General features: G+C 45.3%; 1 protein-coding gene across 1 annotated transcript in view; it reads right to left on the reverse strand.

The window, feature by feature from the left end:
* Nucleotides 1-204: 204 nt before the first annotated feature.
* Nucleotides 205-26,171, reverse strand: part of LOC147105706 (interleukin-17 receptor E-like protein) — a 53,497-nt gene continuing 27,530 nt past the window's right edge. The window contains exons 6-18 of the mRNA XM_086010314.1: nt 22,561-22,605; nt 21,812-21,951; nt 21,073-21,141; nt 20,646-20,700; nt 16,995-17,158; nt 14,033-14,077; nt 13,227-13,284; nt 11,225-11,373; nt 10,630-10,695; nt 10,100-10,157; nt 6,635-6,745; nt 3,984-4,038; nt 205-1,396 (exon numbers count right to left, since the gene is read on the reverse strand). Coding sequence (XP_085866440.1) covers nt 1,360-1,396; nt 3,984-4,038; nt 6,635-6,745; nt 10,100-10,157; nt 10,630-10,695; nt 11,225-11,373; nt 13,227-13,284; nt 14,033-14,077; nt 16,995-17,158; nt 20,646-20,700; nt 21,073-21,141; nt 21,812-21,951; nt 22,561-22,605 — 1,052 coding nt within the window. The 3' untranslated portion in view covers nt 205-1,359. The remainder of the gene's footprint in view (nt 1,397-3,983; nt 4,039-6,634; nt 6,746-10,099; nt 10,158-10,629; nt 10,696-11,224; nt 11,374-13,226; nt 13,285-14,032; nt 14,078-16,994; nt 17,159-20,645; nt 20,701-21,072; nt 21,142-21,811; nt 21,952-22,560; nt 22,606-26,171) is intronic.

The raw sequence follows: 26,171 nt of genomic DNA on the forward strand, positions 1-26,171 counted from the left end.
GGAGCTGCAGCTCCGCGTTGGCACCCCATGCAACCCCCATCAAATCCTGGCAAACACTCAAATTTCCAAAAGGCCACTTGCAGCGCTCTGGCCTGAGTCCAAAAATACCTGAGCTCTTGCTGCTTGAAACCAGTTAGCTATCCTCCTTGTTGTGTCTCCAGAAATGCGTTGCACAAGAGTGTTTTCTGAAAAAAGGCTGGCCTTTATACTGGAGAGCACGTCCCCTTTAATTTGCGCCCCCCGGGGCCCGCGCTGGTTGTGTTGCGTTCCTTTTTCCAAACGCTCCGGCCGCCAGCCGCACAATGGGGCGGTCCGACTGAAGTTTGGAATCGGGGCGCACAAAGGGCGTTGCACGAGGATGTGACGTCATTTTCTGCGCGCGCATCCGGGCGGGCGCTAAACTTTGCGCCGGCGCTAATGGGCAACTTAATTTGGGGCGGGGCGCAAACTGCGCTGCGCACGGGCGCTACACGCATAGCACCCGAAAATCACTTCTCTTAAGGCGCTAACTGCTGGCGCTATCAACTGAAAATCTAGCCCGTAATTTTTCCAAATAGATTGTCACAGAAAGTCTTTACAAAATACATATGCACTAAAAAAAATACAGCTAATTCACTAAGGGTTAACAAATAGTATATCCTGGTTCAAGATCGGAACTAGTGCTTGAGCATCTTGAACACATTTCTGCACTGCCATTTATGTCACTATTGCTTTGGACAATGTGAGACAATTTGATTGGCATTCTGCAAAGAAAGAAGTCTTTCAAGTCCTCTGTACCAAGCAAAAGTAGGTCATCCCCTGGAGATTCTAAATGACTCAGATTTACAGTCATCCTGAGGCTCAAGGATGGATTCACATAAAAAGGGGTTATTTTTTTCCCCACAGCTGCCAACAAACTACTGTACAAGGAATCACTAATCTAACATCAAAAGATGAAAACCACTCCTGTGATCTATTTTGACATGCACCAATAACCTGCAGACATTTGACTCAGAGTATGCCAGTCAAATAAATAGCTGCATGTGGCATTGCCCACACATGTTTATATGTTAAGACCTGAAAGCATAAAGGTTGGCCTATTATCAAGAAGCATAACAGCAAACTATCCAGTGTCAAGCTTATTTGTCTTTCCATTTTTCTTAACTAAGCATTGAAGTTTCTCTGCAGCATACATATGATCAAACTACAATAACTGTTGCACCCATAATCTTCAACAGCTTCTGCTGCAATAAATACCAGGTCATCTGCGGATGCTCCAGAGCATTCTTTTCACACAAGCAGCTTAGAGTAAACTTCATCTTCATTTCACAGAGGAATATAGCAAAAACTTTGATTAGCTCAATGGGGGTGGCAAATCCATCAGAAGAGAGAGGTTCCTTTTACTTCCGCAGACATGCTGAAAAACAAGAAGAAGAACACTTCAGTAATGTAATTAGAGAGACGCAGATCATGGCCTGGAGTTCCCGCTCGATCGCACTGGATTTTCAGCGCAATTTCCCCGATATTGGCATAACCGGCGCAAAAGATCGCGAAATTTTAAGCGCAAATTGTGTTCAGCGCGACTCGAGTTTCCGCTACCTTCTAGCACTGGTTTTATAAATATCGCGCTAGAAGCAGGCTCCGCCCACAAAAACTGGCCACGCCCCCAGGGTGAATTAATCGTCATTGGGAGTTTCCGCTAATTGTGCTCGTTTGCAGCCCTTCAAGGAGGCTCCAAAAAGTAAGCTGGAACTTTTGGGCTCAAGGACACTAATCGATACGTTTTGGAATATTTTGAATGATTTTTTTAAATTACTAAGCAACTCACTACTGTATCCCAATCTAACTAGAAAATAGTTTTGTATAATTTTTAAAAGTCATTTTCAGTCATTTAAAAAATCGGGTTACTCAGGTGGTGGATTGACAATTTGATTTAAAATGCTTTTATTTTTAATTGTGATAAACCCATTTTCAACTGTATTAATCAAACTTTACCAAATTACCACTCTTAAATATATCAAGGAATATTTTTTAAAGCAAAATTTAAAACAAAAATTACGTTTTAAAACGTTGCCCAATTGTGCTGGTTCATGGTAGATTTTGCGTTTGGTGATATGCAAATGAGTTTGAGTGGAAACTCCGGGGGAGGGGGGAAGGAAATTTGCGCCGGAATCGCTGATTGCGCACAAAGCAGAAACTCTACCCCCATATGTTAATAACTATCTATACAAGGACATTTTCTAAAGACAAACAAATCACAACTGCTGTATATCTGTTTCTCAAATGTGACATGGAAGGAGATTCAACAACAAAATATTGTCAATATTCCATGGATTGCTGACAATTTTTAAATATTGATCTTAGTATTAGCTAATCAAAGTGGTATCCATAATCGTTTGCTATGTTTTCTTTAAATGAATTAAGAATTCAGGCTTGTGAGTGAGAGGATTCTTCATGGAGGAATAAGCAGACCCAAAGGAAAAAGAAGATTGAGGTGCAGTGCAGAAATTTACACTTCGAAATATTATTGCGTTGGATCCAATATCAATGCCAATTTCAAAATCAATTCCAAAAATCATTGGCCGGAATTTTCTCCAGGGAGGCGGGTTGGGGGCGGGGGCCGCCGAGGTGGGTGGCGAACCCTGGTTTCCCGCAGGCCCTGCCGACTTTAACGGCAGGGCCTGATTTAAATGCGAGTCCTCGGATTCCCACCTGCAGCCAGTCAGATTGAGAGGCTGGTTGGCTGGCTGCGAGCGGGTAGGCCCCAGAAGCGAGGGATCGCGGGAGGGGGAGCGTCAGCAATCGGCCAGGGTCTGGGGTCGTTAGGTGGTGGGGGAGAGCATCGGCCGAGGTCAGGGGTCGGGGATCGGTGGGGAAGAGCATCGGCAGGGGTCAGGGGTCGGTGGGTGGTGGGGGAGAGCATCGGCCGGGGTCAGGGGTCAGTGGGTGGTGGGGGAGAGCATCGCAGGGGTCGGGGGTCGGTGGGTGGTGGGGGAGAGCATCGGCAGGGGTCGGGGGTCGGTGGGTGGTGAGGGAGAGCATCGGCAGGGGTCGGGGGTTGGGGATCAGTGGGTGGCGGGGGAGAGCATCGGCAGGGGTCGGGGGTCGGTGGGTGGGGGGGGAGAGCATCGGCAGGGGTCGGGGGTCGGTGGGTGGTGGGGGAGAGCATCGGCCGGGGTTGGGGGTCGGTGGGTGGTGGGGGAGAGCATCGGCAGGGGTCGGGGGTCAGTGGGTGGTGGGGGAGAGCATCGGCAGGGGTTGGGGATCAGTGGGTGGTGGGGGAGAGCATCGGCCGGGGTTGGGGATGGCGGGGAGGGTCGGCCGAGGATCGGCGGTGGGGTGGGGGATCAGTAGAGGAGGAGAGAGGATCGGGGCCGGCCACCAGAGGATCATGGGGGGAGGCCTAGGGGGTTGATCGGAGGTCTCGTGGGGGGGGGGGGGGGGGGGGAGTCTCTGATTACGAGGGGGTAGGTGTGCTCGGGACCCTGGATCCAGGAGGTAGGTATAAAGCCACTTATCTCCGGGATGCAGCAGTCCCCGCCTCAGTTTAACTGCCGGGTTTCATGAATTGTGTGAAACCCGTCCACAAACAGTTTAGCACAATATGGAGGGGGAAAAAAAGAGGTTCCCAGCCTCATTACAATATTTAAATTGAGGTACCAACCCCTGGGAGCGGGTTGGTCACCTGCCCCCCATCCCGTCCCGTCTCCGTCCCCGTCCTGCCTCCGGTAAAACCAGAAATGGGCGGGTTGGAGGCGGGATCAGGTCAGGAATCCCATTTCTAAACACTTTAACCGTCCCCACGCTCCAAACCCACCTGTTTTTTGGGGGGAAATTCCAGCCATTATCTTAAATGATTAATTACTTACTATTTAATAACAGACTAAAACAAAGTCATCCACACATATCTACACTACAAAAATCTCCAGGTATAGACGACTGACAAGAAAAGTTTTGTCTTGCTTTAATGCTTCTGCTATCAGCCACTATTAAAGGTTTCCTACCTTTTGGATGACTGGCTTGAATGCAGAAGCACTTTCCTGTAAGGCTGACGAAGAGCTATATAAATGTTGAGTGGCATGAAAGATAAAGAAAATAAATCTTTAATATTAAACACATGTAAGTTATTTTTTTTTAAACACAACTGTAAGACAAATGTTGGCAGTGGGTGTTCCACTTGTAACTCCTTAGTACAGTTGAATCTTTTTTTAAATTTGTATATGGGATGTGGGCGTCGCTGGCAAGGCCAGCATTTATTGCCCATCCCTAATTGCCCTTGAGAAGGTGATGGTGAGCCGCCTTCTTGAGCCGCTACAGTCCGTGTGGTGAAGGTACTCCCACAGTGCTGTTAGGGAGGGAGTTCCAGGATTTTGACCCAGTGACGATGAAGGATCGGTGATATACTTCCAAGTCAGGATGGTGTGTGACTTGGTGGGGAACCTGGAGGTGATGGTGTTCCCATGCGCCTGCTGCCCTTGTCCTTCTAGGTGGAAGAGGTCGCAGGTTTGGGAAATGCCGCCGAAGAAGCCTTGGTGAGTTGCTGCAGTGCATCTTGTAGATGGTACACACTGCAGCCACGGTGCGCCGGTGGTGGAGGGAGTGAATGTTTAAGGCGGTGGATGGGGTGCCAATCAAGCGGGCTGCTTTGCCCTGGTTTATGTTGGCCTTGGCAGCGTGTTAGTGACACTGGCTCTCCAGGTCTCCAGCAGCTGGCCATATTCTCCATGGGTTGATCGGAGGTCTCGTGGGGGGGGGGTCTCTGATTACGAGGGGGTAGGTGTGCTCGGGACCCTGGATCCAGGAGGTAGGTATAAAGCCACTTATCTCCGGGATGCAGCAGTCCCCGCCTCAGTTTAACTGCCGGGTTTCATGAATTGTGTGAAACCCGTCCACAAACAGTTTAGCACAATATGGAGGGGGAAAAAAAGAGGTTCCCAGCCTCATTACAATATTTAAATTGAGGTACCAACCCCTGGGAGCGGGTTGGTCACCTGCCCCCCGTCCCGTCCCGTCTCCGTCCCCGTCCTGCCTCCGGTAAAACCGGAAATGGGCGGGTTGGAGGCGGGATCAGGTCAGCTGCATTTGCTAAGTCTGGCTGCCAGGAAGGTCCAGTTTAAAAAAAGAAATAGGGCAGATGGATCCATTTCCCACACTCCCTTTTTTTTATTAGATAAAGATAAGCTGGATTGTGGCTATAGCTTTTATATTTAAAGTATTAATATATTATAAGTAAAGAAAGCATAATTTTCCAGGAACTAACATGAAACATATGTTTCACTCTCTCCAGGCAGATATCTTACAAACAATTGTAAAATCGTTTCACTGAATATGTGTAACCCGCCCATACCTCAGCACCCCTCCCTTCCCCCAACTCAGTGTGAGGTTTGACTCACCGGAGGTCACTTTAACTCTTGGCACTAGTGTAAAAAGGGCGATATCAGATTGGCTCCTCGTTCTTCCTGTCCCAATCTTTGTTTCCATTAGCAGCAATGTAACAGGCAATTTTACACTATTGCCAAAATTAATTAATTACTAGGCAAGCTACGTGCCCCGGATGGGTGTCCTGTTGCAGCTTGCCGGCTGGTGCAATATCGGGTGGCCCCAAGGCCAACCTGACCAGCAGGAAGGTAGGTCCGGGGCGGGGACGAGTGGTGTGAGGCAACATTCCTCCTGAGCTGCGTGGCCAATCGGGAGGTCCCATGCAGGCCGCTCACTCAGCTGCAACGCTGGAAATGATATCACGCAGCAAATTTAAAGGAGACGCGCACCTAAAATAAAAATTAGAGGTAACATTGGTGTGAGGGTATTATTCCTGTGGAGTCCACAAGGTCACTCCTACTCCTCTTGGCCCCACAAAAAATGACCTTTCACTTACCTGTTATGGGCTTCTTCCTCTTCACCACCCTGTGTACCTGGGAGGAGAGCGCAAGGCGCACATTCCACCCAGTTGTCCTTCAAAATTGCATCGGGGGTCTTACACATGTCATAGGACCCTATTTTGCATACAGTAATGAGGCTTCTGCCTGAGCCAGGTGGGTGCTTGGGCTGCTCGATGGAAGGCCCCGGTAAACAGAGCAGCGGAGTGCAAATTGGCTGGTAAGTTCACCATCGCTATTTTAACTCCGCTACTGCCCTTTCTCTGCCAGGCAGGCACAGTTAAAATCGGCCCGATCATCTCAAGCTGGCAACTAAGCCAATAAAAAGGGAAACCAGGAAAAATGCCTCCTCATACTGTGGAAATGTGGAACTCACTGCCAGAAGTCCATAGATGCAAAATCAACTCAAGTGTCTTAGAGGGAGAAAATACTGAATTGTGAAGTAAGGATATTAAGGGACAGTGGGATTTAAGATTTAGAGTTGACGCCACTAAAAAAATGGTACAATAGTTTCAATGGTCTATTTTTGGATTCCAATTGAAATTTTAAAATATCTAAACATCTATGAAAAACTGATATCTAAATACCTACGAAAAACTGAACCACTTGGAGAGAATAATGTCTACTTTACTGCTGATTATCACCATAGCACTTTGCTGCTCTGATCTGTGCAAAGTGACAGTTCATACATAAATTATGTATTTCAGCTTGAGGCATTTATGTTTTCATTATTTTCAAGACCAGAAAAACTCAGTCAATACCAACATATTATTTCTCACCTGTAAATAACATGTATCCAGTGAAGAGCACCAGAGTCACTAGGATCAATAAAATTGCAGTGATTGTAATTGGCCAGATATATTGTGGGGAAGCGCCTGTGGATTTTAATTCTGTAATAGAAAGTAAATAGATATTAGATAACATATGTACAGTTCTGTGTAAAATATACAAGGAGGCATACCACCCAAACCTGAACTTCCCTCCCCCCACGGCCCCATCAGTGGCCCCTTCCCTGCCCGCAACATATAAATGCCAGTGCGGGGGGGGTGGGGGTGAGGCGTGGAGCCTGGCCCCCATTCCCATTTTTCTCCTGTCCGCCCCTCATACTGCCGCTCCCCAGGACCACCTGGAAGGTGGAAGGTGGTAGCAAGCCCATGGAGGAGGCCTACAAAAGACCTCATAACTCCCTCCAACCTGGCCTCACGCACTTATCTTTGTAGATCTCGGTCTCTGCCAAGGCCTACAAAGCTGCAGCACCTGGCTTCTTTATGGTTCTTCTGCCCGTTTTAAGGCCTATCGTGGCCTCTTCTGGTGCTGCAACGCCGTCCCCATTGCAGCACCACTTCCATTTCCTCATCTGCTCTAGTGAGCTCTGACCCGCCCTGCATAGCCAATGATTCATGACCCATGAAAATCTGTCAGGGATTGTGACCAGGTCGGAAGGGTGGGCAGAAGTCCCACTCTGCCTGTACCACATTCGCTGAAAGGAAAATTCAGCTCTTGTGTTAATATTAGTAGCTAATTAAGGTAGATGAAGGCTGATAATGTTGTTTATCCTCCAACTCTAAAATTAGCCAGAGTGTTTAAGATTTAATTTTTTTCTCTCATTCCCTTTGAGGTTTCCCTGTGACACACCTCTCCTTCAGAGAAGAAAGCGGGCCAGACCCATCTTAATGCAGCTCTGGAAACTGGTATGAGTGATTCATCTGATTTTTATTCCTTTCCTGTTGTATTCTACGCAGAAGCTCCAAATCACAGCATGGCTAATACCTCTAACTCCTAATGGTGAAAGCTTTCCCTGCTTGCTACTTATAGCTAAATCATTAACACGTGTTTATACTCGCGTTTACCATTTTGTTACAACCAGTCAACAAATAAAATCTTTCTCTCCCAAGGAGATTTGACCTCTCTGCAACACTTTGCCTTTCCAGTTTTAACAGGCTTGTTGGGCATGCTCTGTCATGGATAGAGTCATCCGTACACATAAATACCACATGACACAAAGAAGATTTCTTCTGGCTACAATGTGCCAGCAAAATCATAAACATAGTAGGAATATTTTCTATGACTGCTCCTGAAATTGTAAGCAATTTTGATAGAAACAGCACACAAAGGAAATGTTCTCACTATATTTACACTGTCACTACCATATAGTCACCAGAAGAAATCTTCCCACCAGCTCCAAAATTCCATGGGATAGCACACTTTGGCATAAATGCTGATTTGAGCCCGCCCTGAACCTCCACTATTGGTCCAGCAAAAATCCTGTGGGACAGGAGGAGGTTCTGTGATTTGAATGCCTTCAGCAGGGTTTGGGTGCATCTGGACATCCCATCCCTCTCCCCCACCCCAATGTCAGAGGCCGGGAAGAGTTCTGATCCAGGGCAGTGCCAGGATCCCCTTCATCCCGCTGGAAGTAACAATTTGCTGCCACATTGGCACCACCCCCACCCCTCCAACATTCATAACCAGATTTTCAGGGGTCCATAACCTTATAAGGAGTAGGCAGAGGCTCTGTCCCCATAAAGCCATCACAAAAACTCAGCACAGCACAACCAGGTCCCGGCCTAGTTTCTGGCCATTCTGGCCCACTCCCACTGAAGTTATGGTGAAAGTCTGTCACGGATTTTCAGGTTTACCATTTTTATACTGTCACTGGTTTGGTAGCCTACTGGGTACTGGACTAGCCACCAGGAAGTTAGGAATTCAAACACTACCATAGCAAATTGTGCAACTGAATTCAATAAATCTGGTAATTTGTGGGCTAACACCACCAAAATAACCATGAAAGTTGCTGGACTGTTGTAAAAATCTAACTAGTTCACTGATGTTCTCCAGGGACTGGAACCTGCAAGCCTCAACTCGTCTAGTCTACATTTGACTCTAGCCCCAAACTACGTTGTACACAATGTCCTCAGAGCAAATAGGGATGGGCAATAAATGCCTTGTCAGATTTTCCACATAAAAAGAACAAATAAACTACTATCTAGAGACAAGAGGAAATATCTAGAGACAAGAGGAAATATTCTAATTATATTTACAGTGTCACTACTATAATCTATCAGAGCAAATCTTCCAGCTGCGTTTTTGTTTTCATGTTGAAGGTAAATGGGTGTTTAGCTTCCCATGATGGCGTACATGACGTTTTCATCTCACATTTCCTCATGCAGACTATTCAGCCCATCATCCTCCTATGGTCAAGAATGTAGGTCAAAAACCCTGTTCCCCAAGTGCCAGGGATTGATGAGCACTTTGGATCAGATGCTCATCCATCCCTAGCATAAGAACATAAGAAATAGGAGCAGCAGTAGGTCATATGGCCCTTCGAGCCTGCTCCACCATTCAATAAGATCATGGCTGATCGTCGACCTCAACTCCACTTTCCTGCCCGATCCCCATATCCTTTGATTCCCCTAGGGTCCTGTGATGGGATCAGTGCTAGTAAAGACTTGGATATGCCAGTCCTCTGATCAGTACAGCTCTGCACAGCACAGCTAAGATCAGAAATTCATTACAATGGGAGATTGTGTCCCCTCCACTTGGAGCTCCACACATCGGTGGACTAATGCACAGCGCCATCATGCTGCATCCACTGTGCAATTCGAATAGCTTTTCTCTTCTAACTTGGTCAATCTATCTTAAACCCGATAGGTCAATCTATCTTAAACCTTGTTGCACAGGTTAAACTAAAGGAAATTATTTATTCTCACTTGAGAATAGGAGTGCATTAATAGTGACAACGAAGTGATTGTCCACAACTGTTACACTGGTCACATCAGGTGAAATGAAGCATGCTTCTCCATCTTTACTTAATATCACATAAATGTTTCAACGTCATTATTTGACATTCCCAGTTAATAGAAAGAACTTTCATTTATATAGCACCTTCCACGACCTCAGGACATCCCAACGCACTTTACAGCCAATGAAGTACTTTTTAATGTAGTCACTGTTATAATGTAGAAAACGCAGCAGCCAATTGGCACACAGCAAGGTCCCACACACAACAATGTGATAATCTGTTTTTTTTAAGTGATGTTGGTTAAGGGATAAATATTGGCCAGGACACCGGGGAGAATAGTGCCATGGGATCTTTTATGTCCACCTGAGAGAGCAGACGGGACCTTGATTTTACATCCAATCTGAAAGATGGCGCCTCTAACAGTGCAGCACTCAGTTATTTCAAACAGGTTTCTTAACAGAATTAGAGATATATTTCTAAAATAGATAAATCAGCTACTTACTGCACATTATGTCACAGATCTGAATCCGAACAGAATATTCTATATCTGTTCGCCATCCCTGTCAAGGCAAATTATTTAGATTTGTGTTACCAATTGTTAAAATATTATTACATTTCAAAAAGAATCAATGTAACCCTGACAGCTCAATAGGCAAATGTACTGTGTGGGGGTTCCTTGGCCTGCACTTAGTTGGCTGATCTCAAGCAACTGGCAGTGAGTGGGGGTGCCTTAGCATCCCTGGCTAGACAAGGGAACAACTGGCCAGCTTGCCTGCTCTGAACTGCAATCAAGCAAACCTCTGCTGGATGGGCTCTGGTGAGGGCAGGTCACATGCTATAATGATAATCCCCAAGGTAAAATTGCCACAAGCCCCCTCAGTCTGGCTTGTCTTATACATGAATAAGATATCAAAGGACCATAATCACTCGTGGCACCTAATCGCACGGAGTTTCTAGCTTCAGAACAGGAAGTGAAAAATTAGAGGAAAAGCTAATTAATTTAGCTTTGCTGAAGAGAGCGCACTCACATACCTGCACACAAAAATTGCTGCCACATTCTTCACGAGACAAGTTGAAAACTTTAGAATAGGCACCAATCTATAACGGAACAAACATTTAAAATGTTTTATTGTTTTGATAGAGAAGCTAAAATGTAAATCAATGTGCAGTTTTCAAGCTATTTCAAATTTTTCTATTTAAACATCTACCCTAATAAAACACAATATTCAAAAGACATTATAGGTGAACCAAATGGAAAGGTGATTTTTCTTTCCATAATGCGAGGTTTTTCTAAGTGCAGAGCAAGATTAGTTTTGAATGTTAACTCTCCTACTAATGCATACCAAACTAATAAAATAAAAAAATTGATGTCATGAATTTAATTACTTAATTTAAAAAAGCTAATATTAAGAGTTTACGTTAAGTTTACGTTAAGTTTTACATTAAGTTTTACGTTAAGACTTCCCTGTTTTTTGTAGGTGCTCGATAAATTTGAATAGTTATAAACCTTCCCAGCCTATGGCAAAAATATTCTCTTGTCGCAAAAACTGCATTATATTAACATTTATAGTATCTTTAGCCCCATAGTCTAACCTGTGGTCTAATCAACAAGTCAACATGAACTCACTGTATTTGCAGTGACGTACAGCTCCTTTAGTGGTTTACACTTGTGGGGTGCAGTTCTTTTACACAGAGCCATCTTGAATTCAGCCTTGTCCTGAGTCACGAAAGTAAGTTGGAGTTTGCCCAGCTGCCCATCAGCACTCATGTTCCAAACTATAAATAAATACAGTTATTAACTAGTGACAGTTGTGGTTAGAAGTCGGTTATTAAAATAATATATTCGTAACTTTGAGCCAGTGAACATCTCATCCAAGACCAGGAAATTTTTCAATGGCCCGGAATTTGCGGTTGGGATGACGCTGAACTGGCAGCGTTCGCCATCATTCTGCCTTTGAAACGGACCGCAACTTCGGGATTCGGCGTATGCGCAGACGCATGCGGACATCCTGGGTTTGCGGTATGCCATTGGCAGCTCCGAAACAGGCTGCACCGTGAAGTTCTCAACACAGGGATCGCTTGTGCGAAGCGTAATTCGGGGCCAGCAGCCAACGCCCTCACTTGGCTGCTGCCCGCAAATTCCGGGCCACTTTGAACCAACTCCAGAGGCCTGATTTTAAAAGAGGAGTAGATCTTAACTTTGTGTGATGGTGTAAAACAGGCGATAGCGACTCGGCAGGTCGTTTTACATCACTCCCACTGAAGTCGATGGAAATAAAAATCGGGAGAGATGTTTTACACTGTGGCACAAAGTCAAAATCGACCCCATTTACACACACTTTACATGGAGTCTGCTGCCTCGTGCACAAGACCTTTGTGCCTAGCAGTGTATTTGTTTCGCTGTAGGTCTGCTGACTCTTGAAGTAGCTTCGAGCCAAAGGGGGTGCTCCAATGCGACTGGCTAAGCTGAAAATGTTCCAAACTGTAAGGCAGTTCCGACCACCGGTTCTGAACACCAGGGTGTTTTACCCACATGGGAAATGAAGAGGAAAATGTGTTTCCATCACAATAAAAAAAAGAGACCCGATGGTGACAAGAATCAGCTAACCACAAAACAGCCCTCATAACTACAGAATGGTCAAATAAACATGTTTGTATCTTTTAGGTATTTGGTTCTTTTTATGAAAGGAAACAAATGCTCAGTCACAAGGCTGTGAAATGTCTTCAAATTGCTGGTGGAAGCAGGAGTGATGTGCCAGACATCCTCTTGCACCATCCTATCATTATCTCACGCGAACATGTTTGCACATCTCCAGTAATTTAATGTAAGGGTGAGTTAAAACAACACCATGTTTTGAACAGGTGTGCCTTGGGTGCTTTTTCTTTCGTTCGTTGTTTACCTTTTGCATAACTCAGTTGGGAGCACGGCAGACTTTTTTTTGGGCAGCCTGCCTCGTCTCAGGAACTATGAAGAAAAACGAGTTCTTTTGCAGATTTCTAAATTTACTAACAAATCTCCAGGAGGTCCCCACCCCTGCAATCTTCAATAAATACAAAAATTCAATAAAAAACATGTCCATCCGTTCAAAGCTGGGCGTATAACTCAGGGGTCAGGTCAGCAATTTGACAACTTTTGAAACGTCATTTTCAATATTTTTAGTGTTAGTAAAGGGTCAATGGTCCCCTATCTGAGCAAATGTCAGCAAACGATTCAAACTTAGAGGGCATCACAACTGAGCCCAGTGCTGACCTTAGCCAATGTCCACATGCACACACATTTCCACAGGGGCCACCAGATAGCAATCATGGGGTTAACTTTCCTCCAGTAGTTAATATGTTCACTTCAAATTTCTTAAATGGGTTGACGATTACATTAAAATAGTGCACAATAGATTTTCACATGAGCATGTAAACCCACACACCACCCAGAGTATGAACCGCAGCTGCCTCGCTCCCTAACCCATGACTGCTGCACCCCGTTGTAGTGTCGCAACCTCTGCCCGGACTGAGGCCAGCTAACTCAGATCGGAACAGATCTGTTTTTTTATCAGATCGGATCTCATTTAGGATCTGCGTGGTGCATTGCCAAACCACACGGTGAGTATATTTCTTTTTAAATGAAAATTTACCTGGTAAATATCCAAAAGCAAAAGGACATCTGACCCAGAAACCCTCGTCTGTGGTAAACTGGAAAATAAGTTTAAAATGCAATACGTTAGGTCAGGATTACAAACATACATCGAGTGAAAAATGGTATAAGTCTGTAAAATGCTTATATTTTTACACTTGTACACATGAGGATAGGAAGCATAACGCAGCATCCAAGAACAGGGCAGATTCTCTTTCCTCAAAACATATTTAAAAGTACAAAGCTTTTCCCATTATAAAAAAAAACTGTTTCCATGTTTGCCAATTTACTTTCAACTCTGTGCATTTGATTGTTGAGAAAACATAAAAACACTCAGTGGGAAAACTCAGCACGTAATGCAGCCACACAAATCAAAAGTTCCCAGCTTTGATCCCCAGTCTGCGCTCAGCTGACTGATTTCAACAATCCAGTAGCAGTAGGATTATGACAATTCACCTCAGCATCCCTAGGCTGGGCAGGAAAAAAAAAATCAGCCAGGATTCCTGCTCTTGAATGCTGTCCGGTGCTGGAAAGTCTGTGGCCTGACATTCATCTCGGACGGTGACGTAAAGTGGGCAGTATCGTATCGGATGCCCATTATACGCAGCACCTGATATTCAGTGCTATTGCAGTCAATGCAACTCAACATCAGGCACTGTAGGTAACGGGCGGCCGAGCAGATACTGCCCGCTTTGCACCACCGCCTGAGACCAATTTCTAGTTGTGTGGAGGCTTAGCTGCTTCTTTACTACAAGGTAAAGAAAATCATAAATTCTATTTAAGATGAAAGAATGGAAAATGCTTTACCTTTACACAGAGCCTTGGATGTGGATCTACGCGTGAGAACTGGACCTATTCAACAAAGTAATTGAAATAGCCAGTATTATTTTCATACAAGAATTGACTTTCGAGTGTTTAAAAAAAAACTATATACATAAAAAGCTTTCTTCACAAGATAGTTGTGGATGAGGAAGGCCATGCAGCTCATCTTAGTTCATCCATCCAGAGTGACCCTAAACCTCCCTAATCGCAGCACCTAATAGTTTCTTAGACAATGCCAGGGTTTTCGCCTCCATCACTCTATCCAGGGGTCTATTCCATGTATTAATCACTCTTTATATGAAGAACAATTTCCTAATATCAATCCTAAACTGGCCTTTTATTTTACTCTCGCAATTTAATTTGATTTCAGGGTCCCAGATTGCCATTCCCATGAAATGGTTCTATTATTGTGTACACAGCATGCACTGTCTGGTAAGACTCTAAGAACTTGAGAGAGAAAAGGTCAGTATTATTGGTAGTTCTACAGACAAACCTCTGGACAAGGGAAGGGTCAAAGCTTAAGCCCACACCACACCACCCACCACCACCCCTACTTTCTGTGGACATAGGGAACAAACAAATAGGGACCCAAATGTTCTAGGTCAGTTGGTGGGGTCTACTGGCAAATAAGGCCCAGGGCTATAGCTGACGAGGCCCAGCATAAGCCATGGTCTGATTTAATGCTGGGACTGACCAAAAGCAAATATATTTAGCACACTAATCAGGACAGGGCGGCGTGGCTTTGTATTTATGAGCAGGGACCAAGGCAAAATTGAAGTGAGATTTGATATATTTGTTGCTGTGTGTTCACTTACTGACTGTAAAATAAAGCAGCTTAACAATTCACATCAGGCCTCATATCACTAACATTTTAATCAGTCCACCTACTGGAAGATTGGAGAAGTGTATGTGATGGCATGTGCCGCTGTATGTTTTATCCTTCCTCGTGTAAAGCTAATTTTTTTAAATCATTGCAAGTACAAAGAGGGACAAAATGAACCAAGAAATTTGCTATTCAAACTATACATTTAAAAAAAACTGAACTGTAGTTTAATCTTTGCTCATCAAGTCTGACTCCCCAATTGATTCGCCGAAATATCTGCCTTATTATTTCAAGACTCAAAGCTTTAATACATATAGTTCCAATATTATAGATCTGTGAATCACTCTTTCAAAATCTGGAAACTGCACGGTAGGAACCTGGGCTGCACCTATTTGCTGCTGTGTTGCATTTCCTATAATCTCCAGCTCTCCAAAATTGGACTAATGTCCTCAATCATCATTCGACTAGTTCATTGGCTGTTAAGCCACATGGGGGAATGCCTGGGATGGCAGGAATGACGTATGAGGAGAGATTGGGTCGATTGGGCTTGTACTCATTGGAGTTTAGAAGAATGAGAGGGGATCTCATTGAAACTTATAAAATTTTGACAGGACTAGACAGACTAGATGCAGGAAGGATGTTCCCGATGGTCGGGGAGTCCAGAACCAGGGGTCACAGTCTAAGGATAAGGGGTAGGCCATTTAGGACAGAAATGAGGAGGAATTTCTTCACCTGGAGAGTGGTGAACCTGTGGAATTCTCTACCACAGAAGGCAGTAGAGGCCAGTTCATTAAATATATTCAAGAAGGAGTTGGATATATTTCTTAAGGCTAAAGGGATCAAGGGATATGGGCAGAGAGCAGGGACCGGGTACTGAATTTGGATGATCAGCCATGATTGCATTGAATGGCGGAGCAGGCTCGAGGGGCCGAATGGCCTACTCCTGCTCCTATCTTCTATGTTTCTATGTTTCAAATGTGCTTTACTGCATTCTGGTCATGATTGGCCAGGTTTCTTTTGGGGCGACTAATAAAATCTTACAGAACAAAGTCACCCACCAGAAAATGGATCTGATTGACATTGAAGTAATGTCATTAAAATGAAAAATAAAAGTCATAAAGAAAGACTTGCATTTATATAGCGCCTTTCACAACCACTGGACGTCTCAAAGCACTTTATAGCCAATGAAGTACTTTTGAAGTGTGGTCACTGTTGTAATGTGGGAAACGCAGCAGCCAATTTGCGCACAGCAAGGTCCCACAAACAGCAATGTGATAATGACCAGATAATCTGTTTTTATGATTGAGGAATAAACATTGGCCAGGACACCGGGGATAACTCCCCTGCTCTTCTTCAAAATAGTACCTTGGGATCTTTTACGTCCACCTGAGAGAGCAGACGGGGCTCATCTGAAAGACGGCACCTCCCACAGTGCAGCACTCCCTCAGCACTGCACTGGAGTGTCAGCCTAGCTTTATGTGCTCAAGACCCTGGAACAGGACTATGAACCCACAACCTTCTGACTCAGAGGCGAGTGTGCTACCAACTGAGCCACAGCTGACACAGCTAACATCCTGGTTTCTAAAAGTGGAAAACATCCCCTGAAGTAGCTACAACTTAAGCTAATCAAAGTTGGAAATGGTCCAATATCGAAAGATTTTATTGTGCTGAAGGTCAAATTCGTGGTTGCATAGTTTGATCCTTAAAAAGGGAATTACAGTCTCAGTATTAGCAACATATAAAATAAATTGTTTACTCTGTTTCAAAGTGTACTATGCAAATTGCTGTTTTGCTCATCGCCCTTTGAAATAGCTATGTGCTGAATTACATTCCTCTGCCCTTTTCTTTACTCTTAAATTGTTTTAAAAATATTTATCCACTTCCTTTTGAAAGGTTTTAATGATTTTTCCCTTCATTCCTTTGATGTTATTCTCAAATTCATGCCCTCTAGTTACTGACTCATCAACCAGTGAAAATAGTTTCTTCCTATTTACCTTGTCAAACTCATTGAAGATCTCTTATCACATCTCCTCTTAACCTTCTAAGTTCTAGAAAAATACTATGCAGCATTTGTCAGTTTATCACGGTTTGCTTTGTATTTAACTTCTAAATTCATTTACTTACTTTCTGTTCTACTTTGTGGAAAGAGTTTTGTAGATCAATGCAATGGCCATTGCTTCCAGTCATCCAGCAGAGGTTTACATCAACTTCCACAGGGCAGGCCGGTTGCCATGCCAACTCCTGCGATACAGGATCGTATGTTATGCCGTTCCAGAGTTCAGCTGTATCTGTAGTCAGATATCAGAAACTGGGTTGAAGAATGTTTGCAACTACAAAATTATAATTTGTAGAAACAATTAGACACCTGTATTAGTTAACACCCCACCCACCCCAAGAGTTTTTGCAGGAACGTACTGTAACGGCAACCATTTTTTTCACTACTCATTGCCTTTGGGAAATGATCATGCTCGCATTTCTCAGGTCATAAACCTAAAAGAGAGACCCCAGAGCCACTGTATCAGTGTGATTTTATTCATTCCTGATTCTTATCTTTATGGTTTCTTTGGCCTTGGTATTCTACTGTTCCAATATTCCTTTGTGCTCCAGTTAACTGAAGCAAGAGCCCAGATATTTTAAAACAACTGGGGCTAGAGTTTCCACTGTGGGTACAATTGGGAAATTGTACCCAAAATGCACTTGACGCATAGCCTAACCAGTGCAATTTCAAGTTTCTGCTAAAAACCATTTGCATAATCACAATCTTCCATGAACCAGTGCGATCGGACAGCGTAATAGAACGTAACCATTCCTTTTTGTTTTCTTTCCATTAAAAAATGTATTCCTTGATGTATTTAAGAGTGGTAACCTGGTGCAGTTATATTAATACAGCTGAAAATGGGTTTATCACTGTTCTGGCGCAATCACCAAAAATAAGCATTTTAATAAGCATGTCCAGTTATCCGCCTGCGAATAACCTGATTTAAAATCACTGAAAATAACTTTTTAAAAAACTATACTGAATTATTCAATAGTTTAATTGGTGTACACTAGTCAGTTTCTTAGTAAATTAAATATTTTTTGATATGAAATTTTTTTTGAAAATGAGCACAATTTTAATAGCTTTTCCAAACCAGTGCAACCGGCAGCATCTTGCAATTTTGACCTGGGGTGTGTGGCCAGTTTAGTGGGCGGGGCCTGGTTCAGGTGAACTGAATCTTGAACTAGCATAAAGGATCATGAAAAACATGAGCACAGGTGACTTTGGGTGTAACTCACCTACGTTTTAAATTCCCTGATCTTTTGCGCTGGTTCGGCCGATTCCCCCCGGATTGCGCTGGAATAGGGGCGCAAATCTAGCAGAAACAAGCGGAAAGATTCCCCCTCCCACCCTGAAAGATTCCTCTTCCCCCCCCCCACCCTGAAACTTTCATCAAAATAGCAGACAAAGGAAATGAAGAAGAATGTAGCAAGTACCTTAATATTTGTACAACAATTTCAAGGTCTCTGACTGGGATTAACAAGTTAATGTGAATTATACTAAATTTTGGGGAGACACAATGTAGACAATTTGTTTTATATTACACCAAGTCTAAGCATAATACTGCACCACTCTGATACTTCCATTTGTGAAACCTTTTTCTTTAATGGTTTCTCTAAAAGTACTAACCTAGTGTCAAATTTGAAAGCATTTTGGTAACACTGATTTATATCTACCAGAACATTTGCTTAAAAATGGTCAAACGTATTTTAACAGCTGTATGAGAAAGGTAACACTCATCATTCTGATCTAGACTGGATTCAAACTGCACTCCTGGAAGTGAATGCATTGCATTCTCATCTTTTTAATTTTCAAATGATTATCTAATGACCAGTGATTTGCTGAATTGGTGGAACAGTTAACAATCTTCAAACTAAAGCATTTAATTTAACACATCAGAATGATTAATTTACAACGATTAGACAAAGCAAGATGTCAGATGAAAAGGTTGTAGATGGTGCTGAAATCCTTGTCTGCATTACAAATTCAAACAATTCTCTGAAAAACATGCTCATTTTGGCTTGTTTGGCTGTAATGAATCACATTGGGTTTGATGCAATGTATAAATATTCATCTTAAATAGGAGGTTTTTTTTGCATTCATTCTTTGATGAAATGTCAGTAATAAATATATATATATATTATATGGGATAAAGTATCTAAGGAGTCAGATACTTGATCTGGATTAGTGATTTAATAAAAAATAATTAAAGATTAGCTCATTTCCCTGAAACTCAGGCCCCACCCGATTATAATTGTTTTATAGTCTGATTCAGCAACAAGAAACCACAATGATAATACTTCGTGGATTAACAGACAGAAATCACACTAGTTTGTGTGTTGCTCCGCTGTCATTCTCTCAGATTGCTATACTAATTGTAAAGCACGCATATCAAAGTCAAATTATCTTTACTTTTTCGTGCCAAAATCCACTGCTGGCACTAGAATTATAAAGCTTTAATTCATTTGCTACCAATTTCTGCTGTGCCAAATATGCTTCAAATACCAGTAGAAACAAGTTAGAATTTGCTAAGTTAGGAGTAAGAAAAGAAATCAAGCAGATCTTTCTCACTGAAAGGGTAATAGAGTTATGGGATGTTACCAGGGAAGGTCACCGAAATAAAAGTATAAATAGACTGAAGAAGCAATTAAATGGGTTTTTTTTAAAGAGAGAAGAGATTGAGGGATATGGTGAGAAAACAGGTGTCCAGGTTGGAACTATCAAACAAAGACATTCTGTACAGACTAGTTGGCCTTTTTCTATTCCTATGGTCCTTATGGTATTACCTCTTTAAGCGGATACATTTATTCTAAGTTAAAGCTATTGTATTGCACAGATACATTGGTCTAGGCTTTCTGTGCCTGCCTTTGATTGATGCGCACTCCAGTAGGATGAAACTTGCTGCGCCACACAGATGTTCCCCTCACCCAGCAAACTTCCTAGACTCAGTCATATTTGAGGTGGGCCACTCAGGGAGCCCTACTGAAAAAATGAGCGGCGCTTTGACATAGCAGGCCTCGGGATGCAACCCCCCCCACCATTGGGCCTGTGCCAGGCTGCAATCCCTGAACAGATGCACAGGCCCTGGCTGTGCATTGATTTTTGCGTCCCACTTCCTCACTTCTATCGACCATTGAACACTGGGTGCCTGGACAAAACAGGCGACCCCTGTATGCAACATTCATGCAGTTCAAATACTGGGATGCCCTTAATTAAATGTGGTTTGCATGTGCCTACCCATTTACGGCTGGTACATTTTAGGCGTGCCCTTTGGTGGGGGGGGGTGGGGTGGGGTGGGGTGCGGAGGCAGCAGAGCGCAACCCCAAGCACATTTCTAGCATCGTCCACCCCACGCCCACAAGAAAAACAGTGGGACAAGGCCGGAAGACCTAGGCCATTGTATTCTATACATAAAGAGCATACCTGTGTGAAATATATTTTAAACAGACAAAAAAATTCAATGAGTAAAAGTACCTGTTTAAACAAACTCCTGATTAACCACAGCAAAAGCAGTTAAATGGGGTGAAATTGGAGATGTGCGGGGTCGTAAAACAGGAGGCATCACATCGGTTTCCCCATTATACTCCCCGCCCGATATTCAGTTCCATTGACAGCAGCAAAAGCAATGCCACCTGTTTTGCATCCCCTGCTCATCTCCAAGGTCACCCCTGATGTGTTTAGCTCAGCCACTTAGAATACACAAGAGAATGTTTTTTTAATTAAATTCTGTGACTTACAGTTTTGAAATGGACAAAGCTGTATCCTCCTCGCATCAGGCAATGCTGGCCAGCCCTGGAAATACAACAAAGCACATATACGGAGTTCTCAAAAGGAAAAGAGAATAGGAGATCATTTACTTGTGAAAAACAAGTTTAGCTACAATAAAATGAGAACCTTAGAAGAGTATTATCAGAAGATTATAAGATTTTTTTTACAAATTTGATAGCATAATAAACAGCTCTACAAATTTTACAAGATTCAATTAAGGACAATTACAAATAAATATCCTGAATTTTTAAGTTCTAATATCAATTGCATTTGGTCACCTCTTTAAATCCTTTATAGTTTCAGCACATAGTAAGCCATTAAACTGTTAATTTGATATTTTCAATCATTGATAATACTTCTTCAACTGAATATGCCACAGTAGCACACACTTATTACCTCAATACACAAACAGGGCAATATCTGAGAGTATGGCAAGGTGACCTCTTTGGAGTCTTGAACTTTAATCTGTAAAAAAAAAATACTTTTAGCAATCCCACAGTGAAAATAAATATCCAAATTACATTACGGAGTAAAGAATCAAATGTATGGCCCCGAAATTCCTGAGACTGAAGGGGACTGAGTTGGGGGCGGGGAGGACATATGATGCGGAACCTGGTTGTGTAGAGATTCTGCTCCATTTTCCCTGGCCTTTCCATTGTCCCAGGGGGGCAGTGGGCAGATCTTCTGCCTGCCTCCTTCTATGTTAAAGGGGTATGTTGGGGGAGAGCACCAGGGCTTCCCCCCAAAATTCCATCCTTTACACCCCTGAAAGGCCTCAGTGGAACTCATGGCTGGTTATTAGGAGTTCCTTTAGTAGACTAAGGTAATTGATCTTGGAGGGGCTCGATTACCTTGTCTAGTGGCAGCATAGCTACACTAAAAGCTGTATAGCAAGGCCTTTGGGGAACCGCATGACATCGCTCCACCTTACAAGGGCTCATCAGCGGTGCACAAAATAGCCTTGCAAATAACCCTGCCCTCGGAATGTGGGACAGGGTATGCAGCCCAGGGCTAGGGTGGGTGGGGGTTCCACTCCACTATGCTTGAACCAGCAGAGCAGACCGCCCAGAAATTTTGGGGCCTATATTTTCAAAGGAGATGGAATTTACATTGAAACAAAACAGTGATCATTTACCAATGCATTGGTTCCCAAATCTTCACACGTAAACCATTTGAGGCATAAACGCACATTGTAGGCATGATCTTCTAAGAAGTCAGAAACTTGAACAGATAATGTCTTCTGTTTTTTGTCAATAACATAGTCTAATTTACCAGCTGAAATATAGTAAGAAAGTCAATAGTAATTTATTTAGTATTCAAATTCTAAAACATGCTGAACTGTCAACTAATAACTTCAGCATGTCAACAACTCTATGGCAACACCTTCATTTTTCTTTAAAAGATGATATATATAAAAAAAACCTTTATGCACAACATCCAATTTGGTAATTATAAATCATATACATTGAAAGCAAGCTTTGCGGGATTAACGTGTATTTATATTGTATTGTACTTTATTAAAATGTGCACTACAAAGAGCAGTGAACACATTGGAATTCAATCCCCATACATTTTATTCTTTACTCCCTGATGTAATTGTAAATCCCCACACAGTAAGTCCCTAATCTTAGCCATGCCATTACTATGAGGCACCAAGCAACTGCCAAGTACTTCCCCATATGAGGGAGCAGGCAAAAGAAAATGAGACCGCCCAGCAACTTGTTTCATTACAGAGTCCAAGGAACAGGTCCCCCAACTGCCCTCTAGGTCAATGTATGACACAGGGAGACTTCAGGAATAAAATCAAAAGAAAATAATGAAATGCCCAAGCTTGAAATGCTTATTACATGAATCATATAATTTATTATTAGAATATTACTGTACCTATGCAAGTTGGGATATTTCTTCCAATATCTTTATTAGTACAATCTAAAAATAAAGAAAAAGCCAGTTGAAGCCTTATAATGCCAAAGTCTCTCTGCAAGAACTAAAGTACAATCGTATAATTCTAAATTAGTGTGTTTTTTTCCCAGGCTAAATCCACCTCCTAGTCATGGACATTTAATATGCACCAATTAAAAACTGTGGGCTAGATTTTCAGTATAGGCAATTTTGGGGCGCTAACCTTAGCGCCCGCCCGAAGTTAGCGCCCGCCCCAAAGTAGCGCCCCGTTGCCGGGAATTCAGTGGCTTCGCCCTAAGAGGTTGGTGGAGCGCTAAAAGAGGCGTTCCACTACTATCTTTAGGCGCTAAGCCGGCGGTCCAGAGGGATAGCGCCCAGGCGGGGCGCAGCGCGGGTGCGGTCATTTTTGGACTGACAGCAGACCCCGTGGCGCCGACCAGCTCTTAAAGGGGGAAGGGACGAATTGGTCTGCTGCCACGCCCTGCACACTGCAGCCTTGCAAAGAGGCCTCAACACTGCTGCTCAGCCCCAGGGAGTCATGGCAACGCCAGAGAAGGCCCGTCAGCGTGCCCTGCGCTTCTCAGAGGGTGATCTGGACATAATGGTCACAGCTCTGGAGGTGAGGCGCAAGATCTTGTTCCCAGAGAGTGGGAGGAATCCAACCCACCACGACTACACCAAAGCCTGGAAGCAGATCGCCCAGAGGGTGACGTTCACCGGCGATGCCCCCAGGACCCACAAACAATGTCGTAAAAAATACAACGACCTGACCAGGATTGTCAAGGTGAGTAGCCTTTCCAGTCTCCTCCTCATTCTTGCATGTACACCTGACATGATGGGCAAAGGGAGCTGAAAGTCCTATTGGCCAGCCCTCAGCCAGCAGCATTGGGACAGTCATGAGCATCAAATGGCCATTCGGCACTCTACACTTTGGCCAAGCTATTCCACCATGGGAGGCTGTGCACACTACATCAGGGCTTCACTCTGGCCAAGCTATTCCACCATGGGAGGCTGTGCACACTACATCAGGGCTTCACTCTGGCCAAGCTATTCCACCATGGGAGGCAGTGCACACTACATCAGGGCTACACTGCGCACTTACAGCCCGTCCTTTCTCTTGCAGGCTAAAGTAGCCTTTAATCGCCAGGCCCGTGCCAGGGGTGGCCGCGCCAAGCTGCAGAAGCTCACTCGGCTGGAGGAGCGCGTGTGTGTGCTCATGGGAGCCCGTGTGATCGTCCCCACAGCGTGCGGAGTATCCGACCCTCCACTGCCTGGCAATGGTAAGGACCTCGCCTTTTGGCCCTCTCGCGTCACACTGGCTCATCCAAGCTACCTCCTTTGCCACTGTCCCACCAATGCGCTGAATCCCACCAGTCCTAACTCCCTCGCTGACGCCGTCTCCTCACTCTGAAGCTACTCTTGTGCATTCCTGCTTTCAGCTGGTGACGACCAGGACCCTGAAGCTGCCAGTGACAGCACCTCCGAGCAGGAGGAGGAGGAGGAGCAAGCCGGACCATCGGGGGAACAGTCACGTCCCGCAGGAGAGGAGAAAATGCTTGATACCTCCTCACTGGACGAGTGCCTGGAGGAACTGTCGCAGGGCAATGCAGCTTCTGGGACCAGTGGCGTCCAGCCACCCAGGAGCCGTGCGCGTGGCCCGCGGCCTTCCCCCCAAAGGGGGGAAGGATCAGAGGGGAGTGCTGCTGATCGGCACACTCGCCGCCACCAACGTGGCAAGGGTCCCTTAGTTCGGCCCCCTCCTCCCCAGCGGGAGAGTCGCGACTCCAGTCCGGACACCTTCACCTCGGAGGAGGTGCGGAAGCTGGATAAGATGGCCGAGGATTCGGACCGGCGCCACACGGAGCTCATGAGCGTGGTGGGGCGCATGCCTGAGGCCATCGAGTCGCTGGCGACCAGTGTGCGCGAGTTCGGGGCAGCAACTGCCGCGAGTGGCCGCATGCTGACTGATGCCGTCAAGACCCTGGCGGATGTGATGCGCGCGCACACCAGAACAACAGGGGCACTCACTGCTGCCACACGCGCTGTCTCAGGCAGGCATCGCCAGGGCAGCCGCCGCGCTGGACCATCCCAGCAAGCCGCCCCTCGGCTGATTGTTGCGGATCCTGCAGTGCGGGCCCGGCCGAGTGCCACCGCGACACAGCACCAGCCAGCGCATCCCAGACGCCAGCTGGCCCACATTGCGCCATCCGTCGCCGCCATTCCCCCACTGGGGCGTCAAGGGCAAGCGGCTGCAGCTGATGGTGGCCAGGCTCAGGTGCGCCACTCAGCAGACGGCCCCTCGAGGCCCAAATGCCGTGTAGGCCGCCCCCCAGCGGCATCTGGCGGAAGGGCATCTGAGCCTCAGGCACCTTCCCCCAGCCTCGCAGCAGCCACTGGGCAGAGCTTGCGAAGGAGCAGCAGGCCGGGCAGGGGAGGCAAAAGGCTGGGCAAGGTCTCGCCCTCGCGGGCCACTCAGTAGAGGGTGTGGCCAGCTTTCCTTTTATATGGCGGTGGCCATCTTTATTTTGCCCATGGTTGTGTTGTTGGAGGGCTTATTTTTTACGTTAGGCCGACGTTGAGGCCCGGTTTGAAGAAAGGTGGAGTGACTCCTCCCCAGTTTGTGGGAGTGAGTCATTTGTTGGGCTTTTTGTGGGGCCCGTTTATTGTTTTTGGGGATTCATGTGGGAAGGGCTTTTCATTTTTGTGTAATAAAAAATTATCTTTATTCATGCAGTCTCCATGGTTGTTCTTCTTAGTGTTTGTTGGCTTCGCCGGCTGAGGGCTTGCGGAGCGGCTGCATTCATCTTCCCTCATGGCCCCTGGCCATTCCCTGACAGGGGGCTTAGAAGTACCGTGTAATAAGGTGGCGTCGTGCGGCCCTTGGCCCTGGTCGCTCCCTCCTGGGAACGTACTCCTGCTCCTCCTCCTCCTCCTCCTCATGCTCCTCCTGCTCCTCCTCCTGAGGTGCTGGTCCAACGTCAGGTGGCAGTGCCCGAGTCCTGCGGATAGCCAGGTTGTGTAGCATGCAGCAAACCACCACAAATTGGGAGACCCGGTCCGGCGAATACTGGAGAGCTCCTCCGGAGCGATCAAGGCAGCGGAACCGCTGCTTGAGGACCCCAATAGTTAGCTCGATGATGTTGCGGGTGGTTTGATGGCTCTCGTTGTAGGCCTCTTCAGCAGCGGTCCTGGGCGCGCGGAGCGGGGTCATGAGCCAGGTGCACAAAGGATAGCCTTTGTCCCCGAGTAGCCATCCTCTTGGGGGAGGCTGTGCCTGGAACAATGCCACCGTCACCTTCACTTCCACCGACAGAGATGTCCTGCACCTGAGCTTTGGCCGCAGATCTCGGCGAAGCAGGTGGCAGATCTCTGCAATCACCTCCTTTCGGAATCGGAGCCTTTTAACACATCGCGTGGCACTCATGTTTAGGTCGGAGCGCTGCTGGCGGTATAGCCTGACTGGGTAAGGCCTACGTGGCCGACGCCTGTAGCCCCCTCTGCCTCTAGCCAGGGCTGCCCCTCTCACAATGCGTCTGCGAGCCCTACGGACATGGAGCTGCAGCTCCGCGTTGGCACCCCATGCAACCCCCATC

The sequence above is a fragment of the Somniosus microcephalus genome, chromosome 17 (assembly GCF_052327205.1).
Source record: "Somniosus microcephalus isolate GS21.2 chromosome 17, FLI_Smic_1.0, whole genome shotgun sequence".
In the NCBI taxonomy this organism is placed as follows: domain Eukaryota; kingdom Metazoa; phylum Chordata; class Chondrichthyes; order Squaliformes; family Somniosidae; genus Somniosus; species Somniosus microcephalus.